This window comes from Microtus oregoni, unplaced genomic scaffold (genome assembly GCF_018167655.1).
Source record: "Microtus oregoni isolate MIOR12 unplaced genomic scaffold, Mior012 000044F_ref0000062, whole genome shotgun sequence".
In the NCBI taxonomy this organism is placed as follows: Eukaryota; Metazoa; Chordata; class Mammalia; order Rodentia; family Cricetidae; genus Microtus; species Microtus oregoni.
The window spans coordinates 14,210,798-14,237,500 of NW_024543218.1; the positions used below are offsets into that span (position 1 = coordinate 14,210,798).

Here is a 26,703-nt window from a genome sequence, read left to right on the forward strand (position 1 = left end):
CTTAGCAGCCAAGAAAGAAAAGTTACTAAGCACTTTGGGATACTTTTGTTTTTACCTTTTTTTAAATATAGATTTTTTGAGTCGAGGTCCTGCAGAGAAACCATATAATCCAGACTAGCCTGAGATTCACTATGGGTCAGGCTGGAGTATCAAGCCTCACCCAGCTCCTTACTATACAGTTTTGAAGATTATACCTAAACTCAAACAAACATCAACATTTTTTTTAACTCTGGACAGTTGCTTACTTGACAACTGATTACTGGTTTTGAGTGCAATTTGCAACTTCCAAACAATTTTTTTTGACACTAAGATTTGATGTATGCATTTTAGGTTCAGAAGTAGATAGTATAGGGTAAGCGGACGTATCCTTCCTCCAAATTAGCAAAGTAAGGGTGATTTAGAGTGATTGAAGAGGAGATTGTGAAGACACGGTCTTACATAAGAGATAAAAGATAGGCTTGATAGTTTCTTGGTGTGGCCCAGTTGTCTGAAGAAAGTCCGAAGCTACATCCACACATGGCTGCTGGAGATACCACTGTCAATAAAGCTCACTGTGGGGTGTTCCAAGGCGTGGGAGTTGCTTTCTTGGAGAGGTGGTAGTGGGTGGCTAGTTGGAAGAGGTTGGATTCTGGGAAAGAGGAGAATTGATGGTTACACATGTTAGTATATAACCAATGTCTCATTTTTTTTTCTGGCCCAAATAAACAATCAGTTTTATCAGAAGGGATTTAGTGTGCTCTATTCTGAAAAGTACAGGACCCTAAGCAAAGTAAAATCGAAAGCAAGACAAACTAAATGGCCATTTGGGGATTGGAGTTGTCTTAATATTGGGTGTACATGGTTAATAAATTAAAATTTTATATTCTTCAATCAATGTATTTGTGTAAAAATAAAAAGTCATATTTAAAAAATAAAACCCTTGGCAGTTTGAAATTATAGGAAAATTGACAGTACAATCATGTGAACAGAGTAAATACTCCCCTGTCCCAAAACAGTCTAAGAAAGTCAATATTCAGGCTATTGAAAATGTTCACCTTTCAACAGTGCCTGTTATGTGTGGTGGGGGCAGTCTTTGTGAAAATCAAAATGCTTTGGGGGAGTTTCCTCATCTTCTTAGAATGATTATATGTGTATTTTCAAATATTTTGTAAGCATTTAAGATTATTGTCAGAAGTCTCTGCTATGTGTGTAGAGTCGCAACCAGTGACCGTATAGTTCTGAACGTATGATGATAGTCTTATTAATGAGCTATCCTTCCTGAAAGTGAACACGTGATTCCCCATCAGTGGATATATTTGTTCTTTTCTAGTCATAGTTGTGGGTCTCCAATGAACCATTCACATGATTTGATTTGGTCAACCCTGGGAATTTATTCAATTAATTTCATAGGACTAGCAATATCCACTGGCCTTAAGTATAAAACTACCAAAACTTGTTTTCAATGTTGTTAAACCTTAGTGTGCTGAAGTCCTAGTTTTAACAAACAAGGACTCATTAAATACTCTTACGTCTATGACAAGCAAAAACCATGAAACCTAATTTTAAAATACACATTACTTTACCTTGGACTTGGGCAAATTGGCTTGAAAACATTGATCAGGCAAATAAATGAAGGAAAGAATCATGGGACTCAGAAAGCATAGTCAAAACACAATAGGTTCACTAGTCAACCTAAGATGTGAACATGGGGCTAAAGAGCTGGGAGAAGAAGCATGGAACCACCAAGGGAGAGGGAAGCAATTGCCAGAGGCACTATTAGACCACCTAACAATAGTTCCTAAATCACATATCAAGAACCCATGAATGACTAGAAAATTTTACTACTTTTTATTCCATTGCTCTAGGTGAGAGGAGGTGTAGGCGTGAAATAGGATGAAAGGGACCTTCATAAACACTGGACCATACTGCCACAACATTAATTTTACTTTATTGTAGTTCTGTGTATTTATATATAATTGAATAACAAGAAACTGTAAAAAATTTCTTGAGAAGATAAAACACCAGAAATACAGAATTTAGTTGGGATGTTGATTTTGTTAAATGTATCAAGATAAGTAATATAGATATTATTATGGAGCTCATATTTATATGAATTCATGCCCACATTTTCAGTATGACCAAGTATACTGAAAACGCAGCCAAAAAATTGGTAGTACTTTGACAGAAAAATAATTAGTAATTTTACAAGTAGTGAAAAGCAGAAAAAAGTTAAGCAACATACATAATAAAGGTCACAGGAATGGATGCCTTTCTTAAAAATGCAAGAAGGTAAAATAAACATTTGTTTTATTTGTTCTTTAAAAAGGCATAGCATCAAAATCTGCTCTTCCTGCATTGAACAACTCAATTTCAAAACCATACACAATCTAGTTATGTAAGCATTATTTTCACTTGATAAACAGAAACTATATTTCTATAACTCATTGACTCAAATTTCTTTCAGTATAAGCAAATCATTTATATGTTTTTAATTTTAAGTTGTTTTCACGTGTTCTTATTAATATTATTTAAAATAAATAACTATTAGGTTAATATCACCCGACTCTTAATTTATATTTAAAAGGCTTCACATAGTGTTTGATAATAATTTATATTATTTATGCCTTCCAGTTACCCTATTTACTCTAGGTTTTTGTATGCTATAAAATAGTTGTTTTGGTTTTCTTTTGTTCAAAGCAAGGAGAAAAGTCAAGCCTTTATGCTAAACGTACTTTCTAGCTCAGACCATACACTAGTTGCTAGAATCATGTCATTCTGGATGAAACCAAGTTCTGCAGACACAAAACGTGAAAGAAAGGCATCATTCAATGATTAAGGCACATGGTGGTACCTGATGGTTGATGATCGTCAGGAAAGCTTTTGCTAAATGGTATCAGTTTGTGCCCACAATCAGTACTCGTTTCATTACTGAATCTTCTCATTGATATCATCAGTCACCAACAAAGCCCCAGAAATCCTTTTCATCACTGTTTAAGAAAAGTCAAACATACATGTTAAAATATTAGTTTTCATTCTCATTTTTCTCAAGTATGCAGCTAAGTTTACAATGGCTCTATAACATATTTTTTAGGAACAATGTCAATCATTTCAAGTTTCATAATTTAGACTCTGATTAATATCAATATATTTAGCCTATATAAATTCAAGTACTTTTAAGCTCATGCACATACTGTGCTTTGATCAAAATCACCCCACATTCCTTTCTCTAAAATCCCTTCCGTATCTCTCACCACTTTCTCTAAAATCCCTTCCGTATCTCTCCACCATTTTCTCTCTCAGCTCCATAACTCTCCTTATGCTTTAAACTGACTGGGTACAATTAGTGGTGCTTGTGTGTGTGTGTGTGTGTGAATGTAGGACTAACTCCTAGAGCATGAAAAACAAATAGCTCTCCCTCTTCCAACAGCCAAAAGTTGGCATCTCAATAAGGGGTGGGACTTCATGAACCATGTCCTGCCAATTATTAAGTAATTTTTTAATATTAGAAAGAATCACAAGACCAAAGTGTATAAGACTGACCAAGCAAGTGTGTACACACAGTAATATTTTTTTACAATAAGCAACAACAGGAGAAGAGCAAGGCCTTCCTCTCAAAACCTACTTACCTCGTTTGTCTAATTTTCTGTGTCTTAGTTGTTTCTACTACATTTCAGGACATCTTTTTTCACATCTCATTTAATACTAATTTATAATTATTAAGGGTTTCAAAAAAATACTTTTTTCAATTTATATAAAAAATTTAATTTTTCCCTGGGCATCAATTGGATTAAATTATAACTATATATCCCTACTCATTGCTTCCACCTCCTGAACTCTGATTGGTCAGTTCAGCTGCCTATCAGGTCGTCTCATGCCATCCCAAGCTCAGGATGGCATGACAACGTGTTATAACAGTAACAATCATATTTCTGTTTATATCTTGAAAGACAAGTGTATCATATTTGTTGCTCATGTTACATATTAAAAATATTTGTGTTAGCATAAAATAGTGAGAATGAACATTATCATCTTGATTCCTTGAAGAAAAATAGAAGAACATGTGTTTATGGCCAAATTGTGCTACAAATGAGTTCTGGGCCACCCTTGCCTACAGACTGAAACACTCTCCAAAAAAAAAAAAAAAAAAACAATAATAAACGGAGTGAAAAGAAACACTGAAAGTTTTCTACCATCTGATACTGAAGGAGCAGAATTTTCTCATATCCATTGTTACTCATATCCATATACATATTTGTCATATTTGTTTAAGCATGTTACATTTCGGGACATCTTCAAGTTGGGTGATACAGCAGCAAACAAAATAGACAGAAATCCCTGTCTGAAGTCCTCCCATCCTAGGTAGTAATATTTATTAAATAACCGATTTATCAGTATCTGGGAAGAATTGTGATGTAGGAGAAACTACGTTTTCTCTAAGCTCATCTGAAATGGAGATGGGTTTGTACTCAATGACCTGAGTTTATAGACAACCAAACTTCATCATGTTTTGAAATATCTGGAAATAAAATTCTTTGAATTATTTTTGTTATTTATTTGAGATTTTTGTATAATGTGTTTTGATTGTAGTCCCCCCTCTCTGACATCCCTTCTCAGATCTCCTTCCCCATCAACTCTGTGTCCTGTTTTTAACCCCATCGAAACCAATCTGTGCCGCCCAAATATTCTTGGATGTGTGCCCTTCCACTGCAATAAGATGTAACTTACCAGGACTACATTCTCAAAGAACACTGACCCTCCTTTTCTCAGAAGATACCAGTCGCCAATAGCTCTGGAAATATGTGCGAGGTTTCCTGGCCAGGTCTCTTCTCTGTGCTGGAATTTGATCTGGCTTGAGACACTCAGGTTTGTGCACAGTCACAACCTCTGCAGTCCATGTGCACAGCTGCTCTACTGTGTTCAGAATATACACTTCCCTGTAGTCCTCCACTGACCTTGGTCATTATCCTCTTCCTGCCCTTTCTTCAGCAATGGTGACTAATATTTGTCCATCAAGGATTGATTATTCTTTAGCCTCTTCTTACACTACATCTTGGCCTGTTGTGGGTCTTGTAATAATCACCATCTACTATACCTAAAATTTTCTTTGAAGAAGGTTAAGAGATCCATTAATCTATACGTACAGTTATAAATCACTAGGAGTGAGTTTAATGCTGTGTTCATTTAGTAAAATACACTAGTAAAAGGTACTGGCCCAGCTCTGTGTCCCTATCATACTTTTTGCAATCCCCTGGAGCCAGCAACAAAGAGGACAGTAATTGACAATAATGTCTTATAAATTTAGAAAAGAGGCTAGATCTCCTGGTTAAATTTGATAAATACATATGCATTTATCAAATATCCTCTAAGCTTCCTTTTTACAACCCTTAAATAAATTTAAACAATGGGGAAAAAGAATATTTGGCGTTTGCTGTAGTATTATCCGCCTCAGTTTATTTGCCATTATTAATTTATTACTTCCACTGGAAACTTACTCCTTTATTTCCTTTGAGTTGAATTTTGGGCATTGCAGGTTGCGAGTGTGGTAAACTGCTCCCCCAGCATGTATGAAGGTCTGGGTTCGATCTGTAGAAAAACATACAATTCAAACCAGGCCGGAGACCAAAACGGCAATCCCAGCATTTGGATGTGTGAGGGCGGCAGGATCAGAAGTTCAAGGTTGTTACTCTTGGGACCTTGTTAGCTTAGCTTGAGGTTCATAAGAACCTTTCTCAGATATAAGTAAATGACTGATAAATTGAATTTCATGGAGCAACCATTTGTATTTCATTTAAGGATACCATCTTGGTTATTAAGATATTTACTATGACTGTTTCTAGAAGTATTTTCCAATCGGTTGAAATACTATCAAGTACTTTCTTTTTTCTGAACATTTTTTTCCTTTATGCTTATCAGTTATTAGAAAAACAAGTAACGCAAGGATATTGTCAGTAAAACACAAAAAAGTTAATATTTCTCCTTCACACACAAATCAAATTAGTACTGAAAAAAGTAAGAGTTACCCATGAAAGTGAAACTCTTTAATAACACCTCTTCAGATCAGTCTTTTATAGATAAAAATATTTATTGAATTAGAGCCGTAGTTAAAAACCAAAACTTCCCATGATCTAGTGTGGTTCATTCTATTTAGTTGAATGCAGCTAAAATTATAATTAGATTTATTCAAGATAGATGAATTGACTTTCTAAATTTTATTTAAGGTATCTTAATCAAACTTTATTCCACTATTCAATATAAAAATTTAGGGCTAATTTTAAAATGTGTTTTGGTTTTTTTTTTCATTTCAAACCAGTTCTGAATTAAATGCTTCTCAGAAAAGGAAGACAGACTTAAAAGGAAAATTATAAGATAGAGGCAATTATTATAGTATCTTAACCATTATGTATAATTTATATAAGAAAGGCTCCTCTATATCTTGTTATTAAGTTAATTCCACTCTCTTTTGCTATGTTAAACACATTACAGAATTACTTCTGTAATCCAAGGGGAACATGGAACCTGTTTCTATAATGATTAGTGGGCATAGGAAACACCTGCAGATTACTGGTACTATTTGATAAAAAAAAAAAATGATAGCAAATTGATCATTGAAATGCCTTGAAAATTTCGTTCATGAAGTCAGCAAGTATGGAAAGGGGGGGGGGGGACATACGAACATGATTAAGATTGTTACCAACTCCCCTCTACAGTATCAAAGGAGACTTTCTATCTGCATTTCCGTCTTTGGAAAAAGCTCTGTGAATGTGGAGTAACCTAGTGTCTCCATGTCTTACAAGGAAAATGGCAGCAGAACTTCATGGTTTGCGTAGTGATATGAACACACACCAGTCTTCTGTACAGGAAATACTGTGAATGACGACTAGACAGTCAACTAGTAATTTTGCTATTTAAGGATGCTTCAGAGACATCCTTACTTCAATTGCTCAACTCCAAGATTTACGTGTGATTGAGTTAGGTGTCAACGATATTTATTTTCAATAATTTTCATTGCAAAACCAAGGGACGTGTAAATACTCCTGCGAACATCAGTGAGGAAGCTTTCTGTGCTGCTTTCCAGTTCAGAAACTGGAAAAAAAAAATGTTTCCAGACTTGGAAACAAACACACTGAAGTTAACTTAGGAAAGAGTTGCCTTCTAAAATTTAAAATGTAATATCTCTCCTTAAATTAATAATCCTGAACTGTAAAGGGAAAATACTCAAATATGTAATCAGGCCAAGTTGAAGGGGAAGCAGATTGAATAATACCAATCATATTTAGACTTAAAAGCTGGCATTTTAATCCCATATTCAATGAGCATTTTAGAAAAAAAAAACAAACTGAAAATCCCTTCAGGAGAGTAAGTCCAAAACTAAGAGCAGCAGTAACGTGGGAGGAAGGGAGGTTAAAGAAAGGAAGGGAGGGCAGGAAGAATGGAGGAATGGGGGGAGGGACAGAGGGAAAGAGGAAGGGAGGGAGACAGGGAGGCAGAAGAGGAAAGAAGAAAAGGTCCCTAAAGTTAAAACCCACTATATATATACACATAGTTTAAGATAAACAGTTCTGTTATATCAAACTACTGTAATAAACAAAATAATAATCGATTCATTTCTTGTAATATCAAACATTCCTAAAGCCCTGCAGACTATTTCTATAAAGAGAAGATTTAGTGTTGAATAAATCAAGTCATTCAGGAACTGGCTGCGAGCTGCCCGGATCAGGAATTACTCCGGAAATACTGGCACATAGCTCTTTGCTGCCCCCCCGCTGTAAGATCAAATGATCCCACAAAGCGAGGCTAAGTTTAGACTAAGTACTGAGTTCTAAAGTAGCCAAAGCCCTCAAGTTTTTTTATATGTTTGTTTGAGACAACTAGATGCAATCTTAAACGGGAACTGGCAACTTCAAATTCTCTCATTAGCTGTGAGATATAATCAGTCATTAATCTTTACAGAGACTATTTTTCCTACGGGGAAATGATGGTTCAAGAGTAGGTGACCCTTAGAGGTCTTAACGAGCTCCTGAAGGCCAGGGTTCCACAGCCGCAGGTAGTTCCACAATTTGGGGAGCTCTCTGAGAACAGTGCTGCCACCATGTGGTAGCTAGGGTGATAGCGTTGCATAGCCGCGTCTCCTGGAGGAGGCAGGGCATCCAACCAAGACAACCAAAGGACCACAGATGTGCAGAGACAGTACCATATTTAATTAGGATTAGCCACCAAGTAGTAATAAAACAAGACAGGCTGTAACCATAAAACAGCCAAAGGCAATGGCAAAGAGAAAAAATAATTTTAAAGAGTTTATATTGTCCCCAAGAAGGTAAAACATTTACCTGAAACACCTCCCCAATAACCGCGTATCAAGAAGGAATGGGCCCTTCTAAGATGTTGCCCTGCGCACAACAGCAAGTGTTCCCAGAATGCGTGCAATATTCAGTCTTTCCTGCAGTGGGGAACCTTTGTGATCAGCATTTCAAAACCAAAGTAGATATCTCAAAATGATTCAAAAAAAAAAAAAAAGTTGGCGTTTTTGAAAAACTTCAATTCTCTTGTGAAAAGATCGTTTCACTCTGCAGCACACAGATGCATACCTCCTTGTACAGCATTATATGAATTCCGAAATTCGACTTCAAAGAGTTGGGAGGAAATCAGATGTAGACTGTTTTGTGATTCCAAAATCACAGACTCGGGGAAGACCAAGCTTTTAATGTTTCTGTGTTATTTCACTGAAAATGCGGGAAAACAAAGAGATATTAGACTGAAATCAAATTCGAAGCTCTCTGTCTGTATACCAGGATAGGAAATGAACACAACACCGCTATGCATAGTATTTTCTTTCATCCAATGAGAATATTTATATTTATATGCTATTCATGATCTCTTATGAACGTTTTGCTTCACAAATCTGTGCCTTTCAGTACTTTGTATATTAGCACACAAATCTATGGTTTCAGTGTTTAGTATTAGCGCTTAAATACCTTGACTCGAACCCTTTTTTGAGTGCAGTGGAATTCAAAATCTAGTCAACTGATTATATTTTTCCACATTTGAGGGGATAAAAATTGTCCTTACTTATTTTAATAAGCTACAAAGATATGCTTTCAACAGGTGTCTTAGAGAGGGAGGGAGGTTGCATATTAGGTCGGACCTCCAACACCAGAGAGAGGAAAATCTTCTATATCAGTTCACTTTTAATAAGTGATATGCATAATTTTTTTTAAAATACACCATAGATAAAATGAAATACTGCCTGTAAATATGGCATTCTTGGTGTTTGGTTTAGGAAAAATCACTGGCATTGATATTCATTTGTTTGTTCATTCATCAAATATTAGCTGATCACTGTTCAAGGCCAAATATCTAAGGATCCAGCAATGTGGCATTAATGTAACAAATATCATTCCAACTAGAAAGTGACCATTCTCATGAATGATACATTGATCATGCATAATGGATCCTCCAGATTTAGGAATTGTTCTGATGTAAAGGAAGAGGGAAACCCATGAAGCCCATGGTACTTGAAGTTGACATTTATAAGTAAATTGAAGTTACTATAGAAATATGTCCTTTAAGGTAGCAATTCTGATATGCAGTATACTTGCTCTTAGATAAAAAAAATCATTTTAAATTATTTTCTATTAACTACCTTTGAAACCAGTAAAGATGGTTGATTTGAGGAGGCTTTATCTTTTTGGTTAATAAAATTAATGTTTTTCTTTCAGTGTTATACTATCTACTATTAAAAATCTAATGGGTTGGATTATTTAATGTCAATTCAAAGCATGACAACTTTCATTTGTCTGAATTAATGAAATAATCTGAGTCATTATTGGTTGATTATGCAGTTTAATTGGCGTATACATATTAATAATTTAATATTCTAGTCATGTTAACTTTGTAGTTTTAATTATGCACTTTAAAATACTTTCTTTAATACTAGATATGCAATCTGAGTTTCTACATAAACTGAATAAAAGATTTAGCAAATATTAGAACTATTATTTTATGTAGATATAGACTTATATAAGTAACTAGTATTTTATTGGTGACTACCGCTCTGACCTTCTTTTAAGTAACAGTTTGCATTTTATAAGCATCATCTATATACTGACTTGTGTTAAAAATTCTTTCTTGTTCCCCTCTTCTGAGGAAGAAATTCTACCATCATTGGAACAGATATGAAATTATTGGATAGCTTGTGAGAACATTTTATTGCTGTAATGGAACAAGGCGGTGTAAAGGAAAAGTTAAATTCTTTGCAAGACCTGATGGTAGCTATCTTGCCTGCCCTCAGTGTCCTGTACAATTTCTTTGAGTTTTCATTTTATTTGACTATATTGGTTAGAAGTCCTCCAGGCTAAGAATCATCATGTTTAAATATTTCCTTCAGAAATATATAGATAGATCTCTCAATATGAAATGATTATCAACCCTTCACCCAGTAGCATGAGCACATTCAACTAAGAGACTACTGATGGAACAGGGATGTGCATGTTGAGAAAAGCATGCTAAACACTCCTGTAGTTTAGAACACATATAGACTTAGAATCAGATCAATTCATTGTCAAAGAGCAGGTACGCTCAAAGACACTAATAAACAGCCATAGACTGTTAGTACCAAGAAAGAAGAGGTGGGAGCTTGGGAATTAATATCCCAAGAGGAAGGAGAGCAAACCACTGGGCCCCTGTTTCTGTCCAGTCCTATTCTCTGTATTTTAAGGTCATCACTGTGATGGCATTGTTTCCACACACAACAGCTCAGCTTTAGGAGTCTACCGAGTAAGCACAGACCAGGAAGACGAAAGGTCACTCGAGCTGGCAAGGGATGCTTATCATGGGCTTCAAGTAATTGCTAAGTACCTTCTGCCTCCCAAAGTTGGAGCAGGCACTGCCTTTCTTCCGTTTCTTCCTTGTGCATGGCAAACCCGCCCCTTCTCCTTTCAGTCTAGAGCTCTGCCAGACGCCAGTGCTGTGCTCCTGCTGCATAATAGCATAATAGACAGCACAGATCTGTTTATGTTTCTATGGTTTGTGGACTCATGTGTCCATAACTGAAGGCCATGAAAACTCTGAAACAGGTCCCCGTATCAATTACAACATACCGACGGGAAAGAAAGACCTTTCGATTTAAAAACAGAAACGCCTGGGGAGTTGGTAGAGCCACCTGTAAATATCTATTCTGACATGCATTTTTCCCTTCTGATGAGACTATCCTGTTACTATTAACATGAAAAGTAATTGCCCAATCTCTTTAATTCTGTTAAAATATTCCTCTGTGAAGTTTCCCAGCCGCCCTCTTGCTTGCCGTAACACTATTGCAATGCCGTACGCATAGCAAAAACCGTGGAAGACTGACATACTGCTTAACTAAGTCTAAAGATGGGAATGTTTTCCCACTTTCTCATACGCAGTAAAAAAATAAAAAGTGAAGGAATTCTATATTGCCAGTGTTCATTCCTGGCTAAAGAAATGAAAAGGAGAGGCAGGTTGAAGAAGAGAGAACGTTTTGTCTCTGGCGATCCTTTCTATGAGTATTGCACACATGCGTAGTTTGACATTTGGAGATAAAAGTGAACTTCACTTGTTGACTATGGTGTTGGCTCTCCCCACGTCATGCAGCCAAGCCCGCCAATCACCGGCCTGCAGAGAGCTCCGTGTCCACCGGCTCCTCGGGCAGCAGCGTTGGCAGTGGGTACAGCGTGGACAGTGAAGGAAGCAGCTCCGCGCCAGGGGAAACCAATCTACTTCCTATCCCAAGGATGTAAGTGGTCATTTTATAAAATAGATAGAAACTACAATTTTAACAGCATTGTGAGTAATTCATCCTTAGCATTTCACGAGAGGAAAACAAGTTAATTATCCAATTCTGAATCACGGACCTTGGACATCTAAACTGCCGATGCCTACGTAAGAATCAGTTGTCCAGGGACGACTGGATTGTCTCAGATAATTCTAAAGATGAACACAGACGACTAGTATACTGACTTTGTCTGCGCTGCCTGTGTTTACCATGAAAGCCGTTAGAATAGTAACTGAGCTAGGCCAGTCTGGAGTGCAGAGCCGCATGCTGATCCCACAAAGACCAGACACCAACCTTGATACTTGACATTAACACAGATTGGTTGTTTTTAATTAGAGAGATTTCACATTTGAAGAATTCATAGAATCTTTGAAACAGATGGAAAACTGGGATAATCGTTAAGCCTTTTCAACTCTAAACCTTTCTGCAGTTAGGATGGAAGGGTTTGGATTGCTTTTGCGATTTCTAAATTTATTCCAGAAACATTCGTTCTCTGGGAATATAGCTCATTCATAGTATGTTAAGCCTCATGACAGCAATTTTGCAACTCATATACAAAACTAAAGCAGATTATGATAGAATGGATTTAGATGGTTTGTAGATTATGTCAGTTCCAGTTTCAAAATCTAACCTGGCAGACCTTTCTATTCCTTTCCATGAACTATAATCTTGAGGGCTTGGAAAACCGGCTAGGGTATCCAGAGCTGTAAGTGGGCCACAGCTCGCAGAGCCCAAAGGCTGGTTTTATAAGAACCTTGAATGGTGACTTTTGCTGTTTTTAATGTTTAAAGGGAGGCTATGTCATGACACGTGAACAATATACAAAAATGACCTTTTATGGCTGAGCTGTGCTGGACAGAGCTGGTCTTGTGGGTGGACGTCTGTGTTCCCCCTCCTTGCTTTTGCACTGCAGGGCACCGTGGAGCTGCTGTAACGTACAGCGTCTGAACCGGCTCTGATCAGGACAGTTGCGAGTCTTTGTATTTTCTCCAGTGCTGGGAGGTCTTCTTAGGCAGTGGAATTTATTATTTTCATACAAAATATTATGGAAACATCCCATTTGATCCCGTCAGTAATTCTAATAGTTAGATACTGATTTATCTTAAAAAGGTAAAATAATAGGGAGAACAGATTTTACACGGAATAATACACTGTTTTTGTCTTTCCTTACAGCTTTCCAACCTAAAGGAATTCTTGTTCTGTTACCAGTTCATCTGAGAGATTTTTCTTATATGACTTTATCTTAGAAATTTATTTTATGGGATAAATACGAGTGGTTATACTTAACCAGGTCTGTCTGTTGAAAATCATTCCTAAAAAGAACCTGATATCATTAATATTACATTTCTGATAATCTTCCTGGAAGAAGTAACAGGATTTTAAATGAGTTCATTGCCTCTCTCTACTCTGTGAATAGCATAGCTATTTATGGAGACTGTACAACAAAGAGTCTAACAGCCTTCTGTTCTGTCTGGACCTTTCAGACTATAGAATTTAGTGAAAGTTATAACTTCCAGAGAACAAATCATCTTACTTCCTCAGGGAAGTTTTTATCCAGTTGGTTTGACCAAAGCTTTGAGGCCGAAACTAAAATTAAGAGAGGCTTTATTGTTAAATTCAGTTACCAAGTGTAAGAGCATTATCTAATTGTTAATTCTATATACATACTGAATATTTATAGTTACTCAGGCACTGAGCCCAAACTTCATAGAATCCTCAATTAACACTGAAGTAAAGACTTCTCACTTGACAAAGGTCAAAAGTCAAACTACCGTGTGACCTCACAGTCCTACAGAGGATTTTTGTTGTGTTGTGTTTTTATGGTTTCTTCTTGTATACAGTACATAATTATTATATTCCTCTCTCCATTATCTTCTCATCGTCTCTTTATGCTGTTTCCCTTCTCTTCAACTGATCTCCTCCATAACCCCACCAGGGACGTTTCCAATTTTGTGTGTACAAGTCATGCAGGTGTTCACAGTCACTATGAAGTTTTGACAGCAAACACCATATTATATCCAGAAGATAGCATTTTATAGTATTCCTTCATGTCTTCGGGCTCACATAGTCTTCCCACCTTTCTTGAAGTGGGTGAAACAGATATTTCTTTTAGGGATACGTAGTCCTTACTGTCAGTACTTTGAGGAGTTATGAGTTCCTGCATGGACCGTGACACACTGCTAAAATTCACTTTTAATTTTTGATAAATGTCCATGCCATTCCCCATAATGGCTATACTGACTAAAATTCCCTAAATAGTGTGTTAGCCATCTCTCCTCATCCCACTCTTGCCAGAATTTGTTTGACATGCCAAAACATTTATACTAGAGGAATGTAATAACTCACTGCTATTTTGATTTATTACCTAATGCTTAGTGGTGGTAATGTTTTTCATGTACCATTTGTTATATCATCTAAGAAATATCTATTTAAGTTACAAAACTATTTCCATGTGTTATTTAATTATTTGCCTGCTCACTAAAGAACCCATAACACTTCGTTATGATAAAGATACCATTCCTTCTTGAGTTAAAAATTAAATGCAAGCGTACATGTTTAAGGATACAGGTATGTTTGACTGGATTTGGCTACTGTGTATATATACAAATTTTGATGAACTATGTAGTCTTTTAATGTGAGCATTTTTAAGTTGTTTGTGTATTGAAAGATTTTCTATAACAGGGGGAATCTAAAAATTTCATGAGTTCAATTTTTATAAATGAGTTTATAAATAAGATGTGTTGATTTCTGTGATATTATGCTTAGACTGACTAGGAATAATAATGAAGTCCCCATTCTAAAATTAATGTGACAGAACACAATTAACTGCTTGCATATTTGCTTTTCAAATCATCCATAGTTGACTCTGAATATGCAATGTTATTTTATTGCTACAAGCCAATTTTTATTTATTTTATTAAAGGGACCATAACTAAAGATGTCATTTTTTTTTCTCTTTGAAACAGAGGAAAGATGGGACAGAATGGACAAGACCCTGTGAAGCAGCCGGGAATGGGAGCGGCAGACACAGAAGGTGAGTGGCTTTTACATTATTGAACTGTGCCGGAATCTACATGGGGCACTATAAACTCCTCTGTGTAAAATGACAAAAGACCAGATGGTAAGTCAGCATCTAATGAGTAAGAGTAACTTTGTGTTTATTAACTGCTTGTTGACTTTCTCAATTTTATCTAAATATTCAGTACCGTAGGGTACCAAATGTTTTAGGAGGGTCATGGGGATGATGGAAAATAGAGTCAAAAGATCAGAGGATACAATAGAGGACACAGGATTCAACCCATGCAGCTACTGCCTGCTGAATTATCACAGAGTCCAAAAGCACAGATGGTAAAAAAATCTTCAACAAATGATACTGGAAAATAATATTCACATGAAGACAAATGAAACTAGATCTCTCTCACATCTTGTATGAAAACTAACTCAATTACATCAAAACCCACAATATGAGACCGGAAGCTTTGTAACTGTCAGAAGGACCATGAGGAGCAGTGTTAAGGTCCAGGTCTGGGCAGGGGCTTCTGATGAAAAGGACCCCAAAGCCAGGAGGTTATATCGAGAACTGTCAAATGAGATTGCATGAGATTTAAAACCTTCTATATATCACAAAGGAACAAAAATCTAGCAGAATTGATCTCCATAATATATAAAACTTAAAAACTGTAATAAATCAATAAATGTTATAATAAAAAGAATAATTGATCCTCACCTGATAAAGTAAAAGTTACCAATAAACATACAGAAATATTCAACATCTTTAGCCACCAGTAAAATGCAAATAAAAACCTCACTGAGTTTCCTCTTACCACAGTCAGAAAAAAGTCCATCAAGAAAATGCTGAGTAGAACACGGGACAATAGGAAATGCTTGTGTGTTGCTGTTGATGACGTAAATTATTCAAGGTACTATGGAATCAGTATGGAGTTTCTGGAAAACTAAAAGTCAAACTATCCCATAATCTAGTTATACCACATCCTAATACATACTCAAGTGATCTAAGTCAGCATATCATGAGGCCCATATTTATAGAAACACTATTCAAAGTAACTAAGTTAGAGTTGACCTTGGTGTCTACCAGGAGGTTAACACATGAATAAATGCGGTGTACATCCATGATGGCTTTGTATTCAGTCACAAATACGGAATAAATCTCCCTTCCTGGAAAATAGATGCAGTTGGAGATTTCCACATTGAAAAGAAAAACCAGATGCTTAAACACAAATATAACCTTTTCTGTCATTTGTGAATTATAGATTTTTATAGAGATAATCGCACATAAAAACGCCCACAGAACATGAAAGCAGCTAAAGGGAAACTGTAGGAAGAAAGGGAGGGAGGGAGGGAGGGAGGGAGGGTGACTGGTGTCAAAGGGGAAAAGGCAGAGAAAGGAGGGGAGGGGGAATAGAGGTGGAAATACTGTTGAGATTCATAATGTCCTGAAAAATATCTTCTCTGGATGTCAAACTTCCTTTGAATAATTTGACAACAAGGTGAAGCTTTAAAAGGTATACTTTCTTGAAACATGAAGAAATTATATTATCTTTAGGTTTGTTTCTTTCATCTTCTGTGTATGAGGGTATCTCCCGCATGTGGTATGTGCACCATGTGTGTGCCTGGTGCCCTCTGGAATTGTAGACACACTGTGAGTCGCCGTGTGTGTAACGGGAATCTAACCCAGGTCCGCTGAAGAAGCAACAAGTGAGGACAGGGACGTGTGCTGCAGTGTGAGGACAGGGACGTGTACTGCAGTGTGAGGACAGGGACGTGTACTGTAGTGTGAGGACAGGGACGTGTACAGACTGCAGTGTGAGGACAGGGACGTGTACAGACTGCAGTGTGAGGACAGGGACGTGTACTGTAGTGTGAGGACAGGGACGTGTACAGACTGCAGTGTGAGGACAGGGACGTGTACTGCAGTATGAGGACAGGGACATGTGCTGCAGTGTGAGGACAGGGACGTGTACTGCAGTGTGAGGACAGGGACATGTACTGCAGTGTGAGGACAGGGACGTGTACTGCAGTATGAGGACAGGGACATGTGCTGCAGTGTGAGGACAGGGACGTGTACTGCAGTGTGAGGACAGGGACGTGTACTGCAGTGTGAGGACAGGGACGTGTACTGCAGTGTGAGGACAGGGACATGCACTGCAGTGTGAGGACAGGGACGTGTACTGCAGTGTGAGGACAGGGACGTGTACTGCAGTGTGAGGACAGGGACATGCACTGCAGTGTGAGGACAGGGGCATGTACTGCAGTGTGACGACAGTTACATGCACTGCAGTGTGAGGACAGGGACGTGTACAGATTGCAGTGTGAGGACAGGGACGTGTACTGCAGTGTGAGGACAGGGACGTGTACAGATTGCAGTGTGAGGACAGGGACGTGTACTGCAGTGTGAGGACAGGGACGTGTACAGACTGCAGTGTGAGGACAGGGACGTGTACAGACTGCAGTGTGAGGACAGGGACGTGTACTGCAGTGTGAGGACAGGGACATGTACTGCAGTGTGAGGACAGGGACGTGTACTGCAGTGTGAGACATTTATAGTCACTTCCCTTGGGCACTCGCAGAACTTCAGACAAGTTGTTTAGGTCTTAGATAAGACTAACTTTAAAAATAATCAAATTTGTCATTTTCATAGTTCTGTGAAAGTAGGCTGAAAGACATACGTATAAAAGATGATGAACACGTCAGTCACCTTTGCTGTTCCAGAGATGTTCAGAGCACTCCCCTGACGCAGATAATCGCCTTTGCTTCCTTCTGTTGTCAGGCTACTTGAATAGCCAGTTCAGTGGAAAAAAGAAAAACAAACCAAACGGAATCAGCATGATTTGGTTTGGGATAAAGTCCATGTTTTCCTGCTGGTGATTTCACTCCTTTCGATTCTGTATTAGGTACCGGGAAAACTCTCAGTTCATAAAAAAAAAAAAAAAAAAAAAAAAAAAAAAAAAAAAGCTGATTCTTTTGATCTTCTATTCTAGCTTGAATTTTTAATCATGCTTTTATTGAATACCTGAGCCCGTTATAAAGAAAGCTATCTGTGACATAAGGTATAATATTATATGTGTGTGTATTATACATATAAATACATATAAACTGTATCACAGTGTAACTAGAGACTCTTCATTTCTTTCCCAGCCACCCAGACCCAAAAAATCACACAGAAACTGTCTTAATTACAACACTGGTCAATGAGTCGGGATTCTTACTAACTTTTACATCATCATAGTGTTTGGGGTCGTTATTCACAGACAATTTTGTCTATGCAATTTTCATTTCTATGTTAAATGCAATTGTTTACAGAGCAAAAGTTTTCTGTTTGGATACTGAGACATTTTCATGCTAAGGATCACTGTCCTGGTTATGTATAAAAGCACGCCCTATATTAATGCTATGTGGGGAGAGAGGACATAAGACAAGATAGAATGCATTATCTTACCACAAAATCTTTATATGTGACAATTTAGGTAGAAATGATGGAAGCATATGAATGTCACATCAATCTTGCTTCTCCTAGCATTTCAATATCTCTTTATATGGATATATTTTATGTACACTCACAACAGTGGCTAGTTTATGGAATTCTACTAGGTAAAAAAATATGTTTAAGAAAATCTAAAATAAAAATGAATGGATATGATTAAAATAGAAAGTGTAAAATTCTTTAAAAAGAAACCTATATGTTTAAAAACAATAAAAAAGTAATTAATAATTTTGGTGAAAACAAAATAAATTAAGTAAAGAAATCCATGAAATTTTCTCATCATCTCAGCAATGGGAAAACATAGTCAAGTTACTATAAATGCTAAATTAATTAAGATTATCATACACTATCATAAGAGTAAGTAAGGACAGGAAGACTTTGTTCAACTACTGAAATAAATTTTCTTTCAAAAATCAATGCATTATAAGGTAAATATGCATGTATATTATACAAAAATCTTTTGAGAAATGTAGAAAAAAATATTTAAACAGGTTGATGAGTTTTCTCTGCTGTTTTATCTTCTTCGCAGTTTTACTAAACCTTAGACAAAATGAACTATGAAATGTGAAGTTTTATCTTCTTAAAGAAGTCATACGTTTTAAGTGATATGTAAGGAGATGTATGGATCAATAAGAACTTTGTGGATGAGGAAAAAGACGGCCGTATTATTGCAGTAAATATATAACTTTTCAATATTATCCTGAATCATACAACTGTCTAAATCTTTAAAATTCTTTACTGGTAGTTACTGCAACAAAGTACTATATTTTGTTTTGTTTTGTTTTGTTTTTTGAGACAAGGTCTTATTATACAGCCGTGACTGGCCTGGAATTTGTTTTCTAGACCAGACTGGCCTTGAACTCAGAGTGTTCAACTCACCTGCTCTGCCTCCAGTCCTGAAAAAGGCATACACCACTGTTCCTGAACAAATTAAGTACTTTTTTTTTTAACATGCTTGCTAAAAAGCTCTGCCCACCAGTGTTGATAGAGTCTTTCACTTGCAAGAAATCTGTCATCGGGGCTGGAGAGATGGCTCAGCCGTTAAGAGCATTGCCTGCTCTTCCAAAGGTCCTGAGTTCAATTCCCAGCAACCACATGGTGACTCACAACCATCTGTAATGAGGTCTGGTGCCCTCTTCTAGCCTGCAGACATACATGCAGACAGAATATTGTACACATAATAAATAAATATTAAAAAAAAGAAATCTGTCATCAGATGGTGACAGAAAATTACAAAATCTCTGGAAATGAAAAGCCTATCTGAGGCAGTCTATCAACATACCTATTTTCACTCCAAAGCATTTATAAATATTAAGCACAAAAAAATCAGAATTTTATGAAATGTTAAAGTTCATTAAAGTAAGTTTCCTTCCTGACCATTTAATCTACTACTTTCTCTGCTTAAAATATATTTTTATTTTTCTTATTCAGCAGAAGTAAAATTGGAAAATTACAGTTTTCTAATAAAGGAAAATGTTTTATATGTGATTAGAAAAGTAGAATTGCAAAGAAAACAACCAGAATAGTCCATAAAAGAACATCTTTGTCAATCCAGTGTCATAGCCTCACAAAACAGGCTTTAGAGATAAAGATGTTGCAATTGCACAGCGCTTATGTGCTCTCTGTTGGCTATTTCCTCCAAAGTAATCAATACATTCATTGTACGTTTGCTTTGTGACATTGAGAATGGTGGGAGGGAGGGGACCATACTGGTTAAGTCTTGTATTGTAAAAAGAGCCGCTGTCTATCCAGGTCATTGCGTCTGAGAATTCCACAGATGCAGGTAGAAACCGTTATCATCCAAAGCAGATGTTTGCTTCCTCGAGGAACAGCACACCTGTGTGGCTTCTGTAATTAGCACTGTTCTCTGAAGCCCAGACGGCTCTCACCGTTGCTATGGAATACTGCTATGGCCAGGTTCTGCCTTACAGGGTTGATCAGGACACGGATGCAGTTGAAAGATGTCTTCCTACTTAACGATTCATTGTTTTGAAAAGTTATGTACCCCTTAGTAACAAAACGAACACAGATGCCGATTATGACCAAGTATTCTGCTGGGATCTTTTTAAAAAAAATAACCACCCATTACAATGTATTATTCCTAGTGTCCAGCAAAGTACTAACACAAAATATTCATTGAATCGATATTTTTAATCAAAATTGAACCTAGAAATCAATATTCAGATAAACCAAAGGCAGGACCAAGCACAGTGACAGCTGTGGACCTAATATAATATTTACACACAAACACTGAGAAATTTCAAACAATATGTTTTACACATACCACTCGAACCAAGGACCTTGAGTATTTATGTTTCTCATATTTGCTAATGTATGACTTTTAAGGGGGTTACATCATAAGCTTTTAGTAAAAAGGATATGACCTCATTTATAATTGACTCTAAGGTTTAAGTCTTTGCTTTTATGGTCTGTACTTTTTTTTTACTGAGGTGACCAATGCTGAGTTCCTTCCACAGATGTGTTCGTGAATAACTGGGCTTGAATTCTCATATAGGTGAATGCACACTGAGGATTAAGCTACTCTGTGTTTAGATTGAATTGTGAACATTTTCCTGGAAGAAAAAGAATTTTCCACATAGTTTTAGGAATAAAGGCATATGCCGTATAACTGGACTAATGCTCGCTAGAGTTTCAATAGGGAGAAGCTTCATGATCAAAGCTTAAGCAACAAGAGAAGAGACAGCAGGTGACAAAGATGAGCCTCCCCGCATCTCTGCCTGATTTCTTTTCATAGTTTTGTACTAGAGGATATAGGGGGATACAAGGCCCAAAAGAGAGACTCAGTTCAGATAATTTATAACATAGAGGAAGCCGTCAGGAATACTCTTGACCCACACTGTGCTTTGACAGTTGGAAGAAGAAGGGAAATTTCACAGTTTTGCTGCAGTGATGGATGGAATCACATCTGCATCAAGGAACTGGCTAGAAAGCTTGCCAGTGGTTCACATAAATGATGCGAGTGCCGAGAGAGAAACGTGGGGCCAGCTGTGGAAGGCATCTGGGAGGAGATCTAGGTATCTAGAAGGTGTCTGCTTTTGTTCTAAGCATGAGTCAGAATGCCAACCACCAGCCTTTGACGCCTGGCACCACAGAGGTGAAATGGGTTAGTTGCATAAGCGATCAGCAATTAACAGAGGTTTGATTCATGAAGATGAGATTCAGGAAGACATTAACAAGGAAGGGTAATGTGGGAAATGAAAGTAAGGGGAACTGAAGGAAGATGAAGTGCAAACCCACACTTCATAGGATTTTAAAGAAAGAATTTGGCTATGCATTGGAAGCCATCTGGCATGCTTTTCAACGTGATTTCAGAGTCAAATGGAGTTTAAACTAGATGCAATCCTTACATTTTACTCTCTTAATTTTGTCTGTCTGTATAGTGACGTTGATCTGCTGTTCTATGTATAGACAGTTTGATGAATCCAGGCCTTCCATATGCTGATGTGGAGTGTGAGGGTGGGAGGGGAGCTCTCGATAAGAAGAATCTCAGACAGGCACATTGGGGTGAGTTCTACATCTAAGGTGCTATACAAAGAGAACAAATATTTAGAATAAAACCCTAATGTATTCAGACCACGTTGAGTCAAAAAATAACAATTCTATATTTGGAAAAACCTTACACATATGTAACAATAGAGACACTTTACAAAGATTTGGGGGGAACTTCAGAAGAGTTCTTCAAAGCGGAAGAAATGGAATTTATCAAAACAATCTCCTATGAAAGTTAACAAATGTATTGTTTTACATTTTTGCAAAATTTCTTTCATTGATGAATATTTTATTAATTCAGAGAACCAAACCTATCAGAAGTTGAGCAGTTTCAATCCACTGTGAGTCTTAGGGACCTAAAGTGGCTGTTTCTCTTTTAATGTTTCACACCTGTGTTGAGCGAGGCAGGGACATGTTGACTCTGCCTTCTAAGTGCTCTAATCAGCCGGTAGGTAGCACAAATTTATTTCAGCTGCTGCCACAGGTGAACGAACAGGAACAGTTTTTCCATAATGTTCTTCATGCAAAATATTTTCTCTCGGTCTCTTTCTACTTTCAATTGTCTGGTAGATAGAGTTTGTTTCCTTTTAATTAATGAATAATTGGCTGAGCCAAACGGTAAATCCGTTTGCTCAATCTAGTTGATTTGGAGATGGGTGTGATATTTCTCAGCCAATTTTAAATTTATTTTAAATAGTTATCCGTGATGTAATCTGGGTAAAAGGGATGTGAGCTGTTGGCTTTAGGATATTTTGGAGCTCTGGGTGTGATCTGTTTTCAGAATGTGTCTTCCTTGTGACTTTGTGAGCATGGATTAGCAGTTCCTGGGTGATACTTTTATATTTTGTACCTAAAGTTTTAAGTTTATCATCCTTACTAAAGTATTTATATATATTTCTACAAGATAGTCATGAAAATCATTGTACTTAAGATCAAGATAATTGAACAAAATACAATGAATTACTTTAAAAATCTGGTTTCAAAAGTTACATATGTATTGACTAGTGAGTGATCAATTTCTCTTCTAGCTAGAATATTATCTAAATTCAACCTAATCTGAATTGTGACCATGACATGAACAATGGCGTGGAGGCATGGTAGCAGAAATAAACAGTATTCTTATTGAAAAAGGACAGTTGTTTAATTTATTAAGAACAATTCTTTAGCTGGATGTGGTGGCCATACCTGTCATCTCAGGACTTGAAAGGCAGAGGCAGAGGGATCAAAACTTCAAGACCAAAGTGCTGGAGCAATGGCTTAGAAATTAAATATTCAAGGTACCTAGTAAGTCTGTGGCTAGATTGGGCTACTTCAAATTGATTCTCAAAACAGCTAAATGAATAAAAAGTATTTGCTAAAGTAAAGACAACACTTAATTTTCAATTTGAGATATACAAACTTATTTGTGCAAATTTTTTCTGTATTTTAGTTTGTGGTTAGTTTTTCTAAAAGATACAGGTGAGGGCTGTCTTAACATGTTAGCTCCTAATTTTATATTTGAAACCAGATGTATCAGTGAGACCTCCATTGCCTGGCAATCGTGAGGCCCTGGATTTAAACCTTAACAGCCGCTGAAAAGAGAAGTCAAATGCTGTCCTCATACAGTGTGTCTAGGGTCTGGTTGTGCTCTTCTTCCATTTGTTCTACTGGTTGGTCGTGCATTTGGTAATTGCTAAATCCTTGCAGGGTCCCGTGCTTAGTGTTTCTTAAGTCGTTCCCTCTCCTTCCTATTCCAAGTGTCACCCAAATTTAGGTTTTCAGATTTCACATCCTAGGACAGCAAGCTAGCTTTGACCTATTTATTGGTCTTCTCTCTACTCGGCTAACACATCAATCATAAAAACTTTCCTTTTTAGCATTTTATTTTACTTTATTATACATTTTTAGTTAAAATATAATCACATCACTCTCCCCTTTCCTTTCCTTCCAAGTCCCCTGAGTCTCTATTGTTTGAGTGAATATAGATTCAGGACTGACCACTTCAGGGAGGCTCATTCCTGGGATATGCTCACTCTCCCTTCTCTCAAAGATCATGTTATTTATAGTTCTTTGTCCAGTGGTATAATCAGGTGAGATTCCCCACCCCACTTCCATACTAGCATGTCCGTAGATATTGTTATTGTTCGGTCTGTGGTAGATTTCCATGTGATAAACAATCCTGGGAAGACATAACACGTGTATGCTCACCCCAGATAGGAAGTCAGCAACAGACCAGAGTATGGATCCATCGAAGTCCAACTTAGTGACCAGTGTGTTCTATGGGGGTTGCTTCCAGGTATGTACAGGGTGGGAGGCTGCTACAGTAGAAGCAGAAATGAGGACAGTTGCACCACCAAAGCTCACCCCAACAAGGGTGGTAACTCCCAGCAGCTGGCGCAGACCTCAGATACTACAGGCTACAAATGCAAATTCAGAGTGTCCTTTCCAGGTATCTAGTTGGTTGGAACCTCTTCATGCAGCTGGCTTTTGTTCCATCTTTGCTTTGCAGCTTGTCTCTGCTTCTTTCAGGCTGCTAGGTTCTTCCCGGCAGCAGGGCTTGATTTAGAGTTCCTTTGGAGTCTGGCCTGTCTCAAAGTGACTCTCAGCTGTCATTACTAATCCACTCTTAGGAAGGGAGGTGACTAAGGGTCCTGGTCAGTGTCAGGACTTCCTGAAGCTATGTTGGATTGTTTCCTGCCTATCTAAAGGAGCTTCCTAGAAAAAGGAAGTGCTTCTCCTTCTCTTAAGGCATTCTGTTGTTTTACATGTTTGTAAACAGCTCACCCTAAACTCTACTGATGCTTTCCTTTTTTTTATATCCTATCTTAACAAGTTTCCCTCCAAATTGGAAGGCTTTAACCTTGGCTGAAAGCACCAGACACCAACTATTCCACGGAAGACTTTAAGGTTCCTGGTTGGTAGAATCTTTCAGCCCCCTTTCTGTGTTATTCCATGAACCACGGAGGCATGGACTATAAAGTCAATGTGTCCATTGGGACATGGATATCCATGGGCTCCCAATGACCTGCTTATTATCATGTCTAGTTGTAAGTTTCTGTGAGGGTCTCCATTTACTGTAAAGAGAAGCCTCTTGGATGAGGGCGACACCTATGCTTACCTGTAGATAAGACTTAGAATAGAGTAAATAGTTATGTCAATCCAACGAAGTGGCACTGGTAAATCTCTTATAGGATCCATGGCCTCACAAGCCATGGGAATTTCCTAGAAGCAAACTACCAGGCATGGTTTCTCTCCTCCTGGGTGGGCCTTGAGTCCATTTAGATGCTGCTGGTTGCCACCACTCTGTGAGTGCCGCTTGCTACATCTCCATGGATGCCCTGCCATGCTGGTCATTGTTGTGGATCTCAGACTTCACAGCTGGTTAGGACTAGTAATTGCTTCCCTCCCTCAGCAGCTCCTGAGATGGATGTATATGCATAAGTACATATGTTGTGCATAATTTTATGCAAATATAAAACCATAAGATTCCTTGGAGTGTTATCAAACAGCCTTAGAATTACTTGTCCCTCCTCTCTCCCCGTGCTTCTGTACTAACCTTCCTTCCTTTGCTGGGACCCTCCTCCTCATCCCGCCATGTCTCACTTCCTGCCAGCTGCATCCTGCCATTTCCCTCTCCTTGTTCCCGCTCACCAGCTTTTGTTCACGCCTAAGCATCGTTTTCCTCAGGCTTTCAGGAAGTATTTCAACATTTTAAACATTTAAAAAGTTATGTACATTTAGGTTTTCGAGTTCTCTTGTGAAAATTACGTTTTTTGCTGTCTCATACGAGACAATGGCAGATTTCCAATTACATTTTTACGGAAAGGTCTTGGCTATTTCTAGCCACAAGAAAATGAATGCTAAGAAGCGTCTTCACAGCCATCACAGATACGTGAGGACATCAGTCAGCAAAGCCAGTTTTCCTCCCTAAATTGCGTCCATTCAAGCTCTGTCTCCGAAAGAAAGACACCGAACGCAGAGGGGATGCGCAGGCTTGTCCTACTTTCCCAACACACTCTTGAATCAGAGCAGGGCAGAATAAAATGCGTTTATTGAATGATGCATCTATCTTCTTGATTCTGGGTTATTGCAAATAAAAGCCCTAAGAATGGCTCGCACAACCCTCTCTCTCGGGAGAAGCAATTAGTGAAAATACGACAAAGACCTACTTTCTCAGCTCTCATTTAGCCTTAAAACAAGGAAATGTCTCAGGATCCACTTCATAGCTTGAATAGTAGTGACTCAAATATTCACACCTATGGGAAAAAAAAGAAAACTAAAACAATAACTTATCTCCCATAGGAGTGGAAAGAATTCCAAAATACCTCTCACTAGTGGTCTCGACGTATCTTAGAGAAAAAAAGGCTTAGATTTTGAATTAGATCACCCAATTTTTGAATTAGAAAGCTTAATCGCTTTCTTTTGATCAAAGTGGAAATGATGATTGCTTTTTGATGTTTCCAATAGCTATTGGAGAGGTTATACAACTAATCTACCATCATCTAAGTGTTTTCTCTGTGATCTAAAAGGACAAGGATAAAGGGTAAGGAGTCTTCACACTGTGAAGGCTGGGATTAATGAGCAAATGAGGAGCAGGGCACACAGCATGAGTGTTGCTGAGATGGCACACGGAGCCATTGCAGCGGAAATAAAGGAGGAGTTCATGAAAATCCATCAGTTCTCGCCAAGACAATGGCTACTTATTTGTTCCATGGCTTCTCTGTTCCGGTTGTTTCTAGGCCAATAGTCCCACAAAGATTGGTCTCCCAGTTCACATGGATGTGGGCATGCTAGTGTTCCTCCTAAGTCCCAAATTCCTGATCTAATCCATGATTATAAAAGAGTATATACAGGACAAGAATTACTAGCACATAAGCTATTACCACAAATTAGCAAATAAATCGAGGCCAAGTTACTGGAAATACATAATGATCTATGA

At 37.6% G+C, this 26,703-nt stretch overlaps 1 protein-coding gene across 1 annotated transcript in view; it reads left to right on the top strand.

The window, feature by feature from the left end:
* Nucleotides 1-26,703, top strand: part of LOC121434751 (protein piccolo-like) — a 298,146-nt gene that overhangs the window by 253,436 nt on the left and 18,007 nt on the right. The window contains exons 21-22 of the mRNA XM_041633705.1: nucleotides 11,593-11,734; nucleotides 14,740-14,807. Of these exons, the coding sequence (XP_041489639.1) occupies nucleotides 11,593-11,734; nucleotides 14,740-14,807 (210 nt within the window). The remainder of the gene's footprint in view (nucleotides 1-11,592; nucleotides 11,735-14,739; nucleotides 14,808-26,703) is intronic.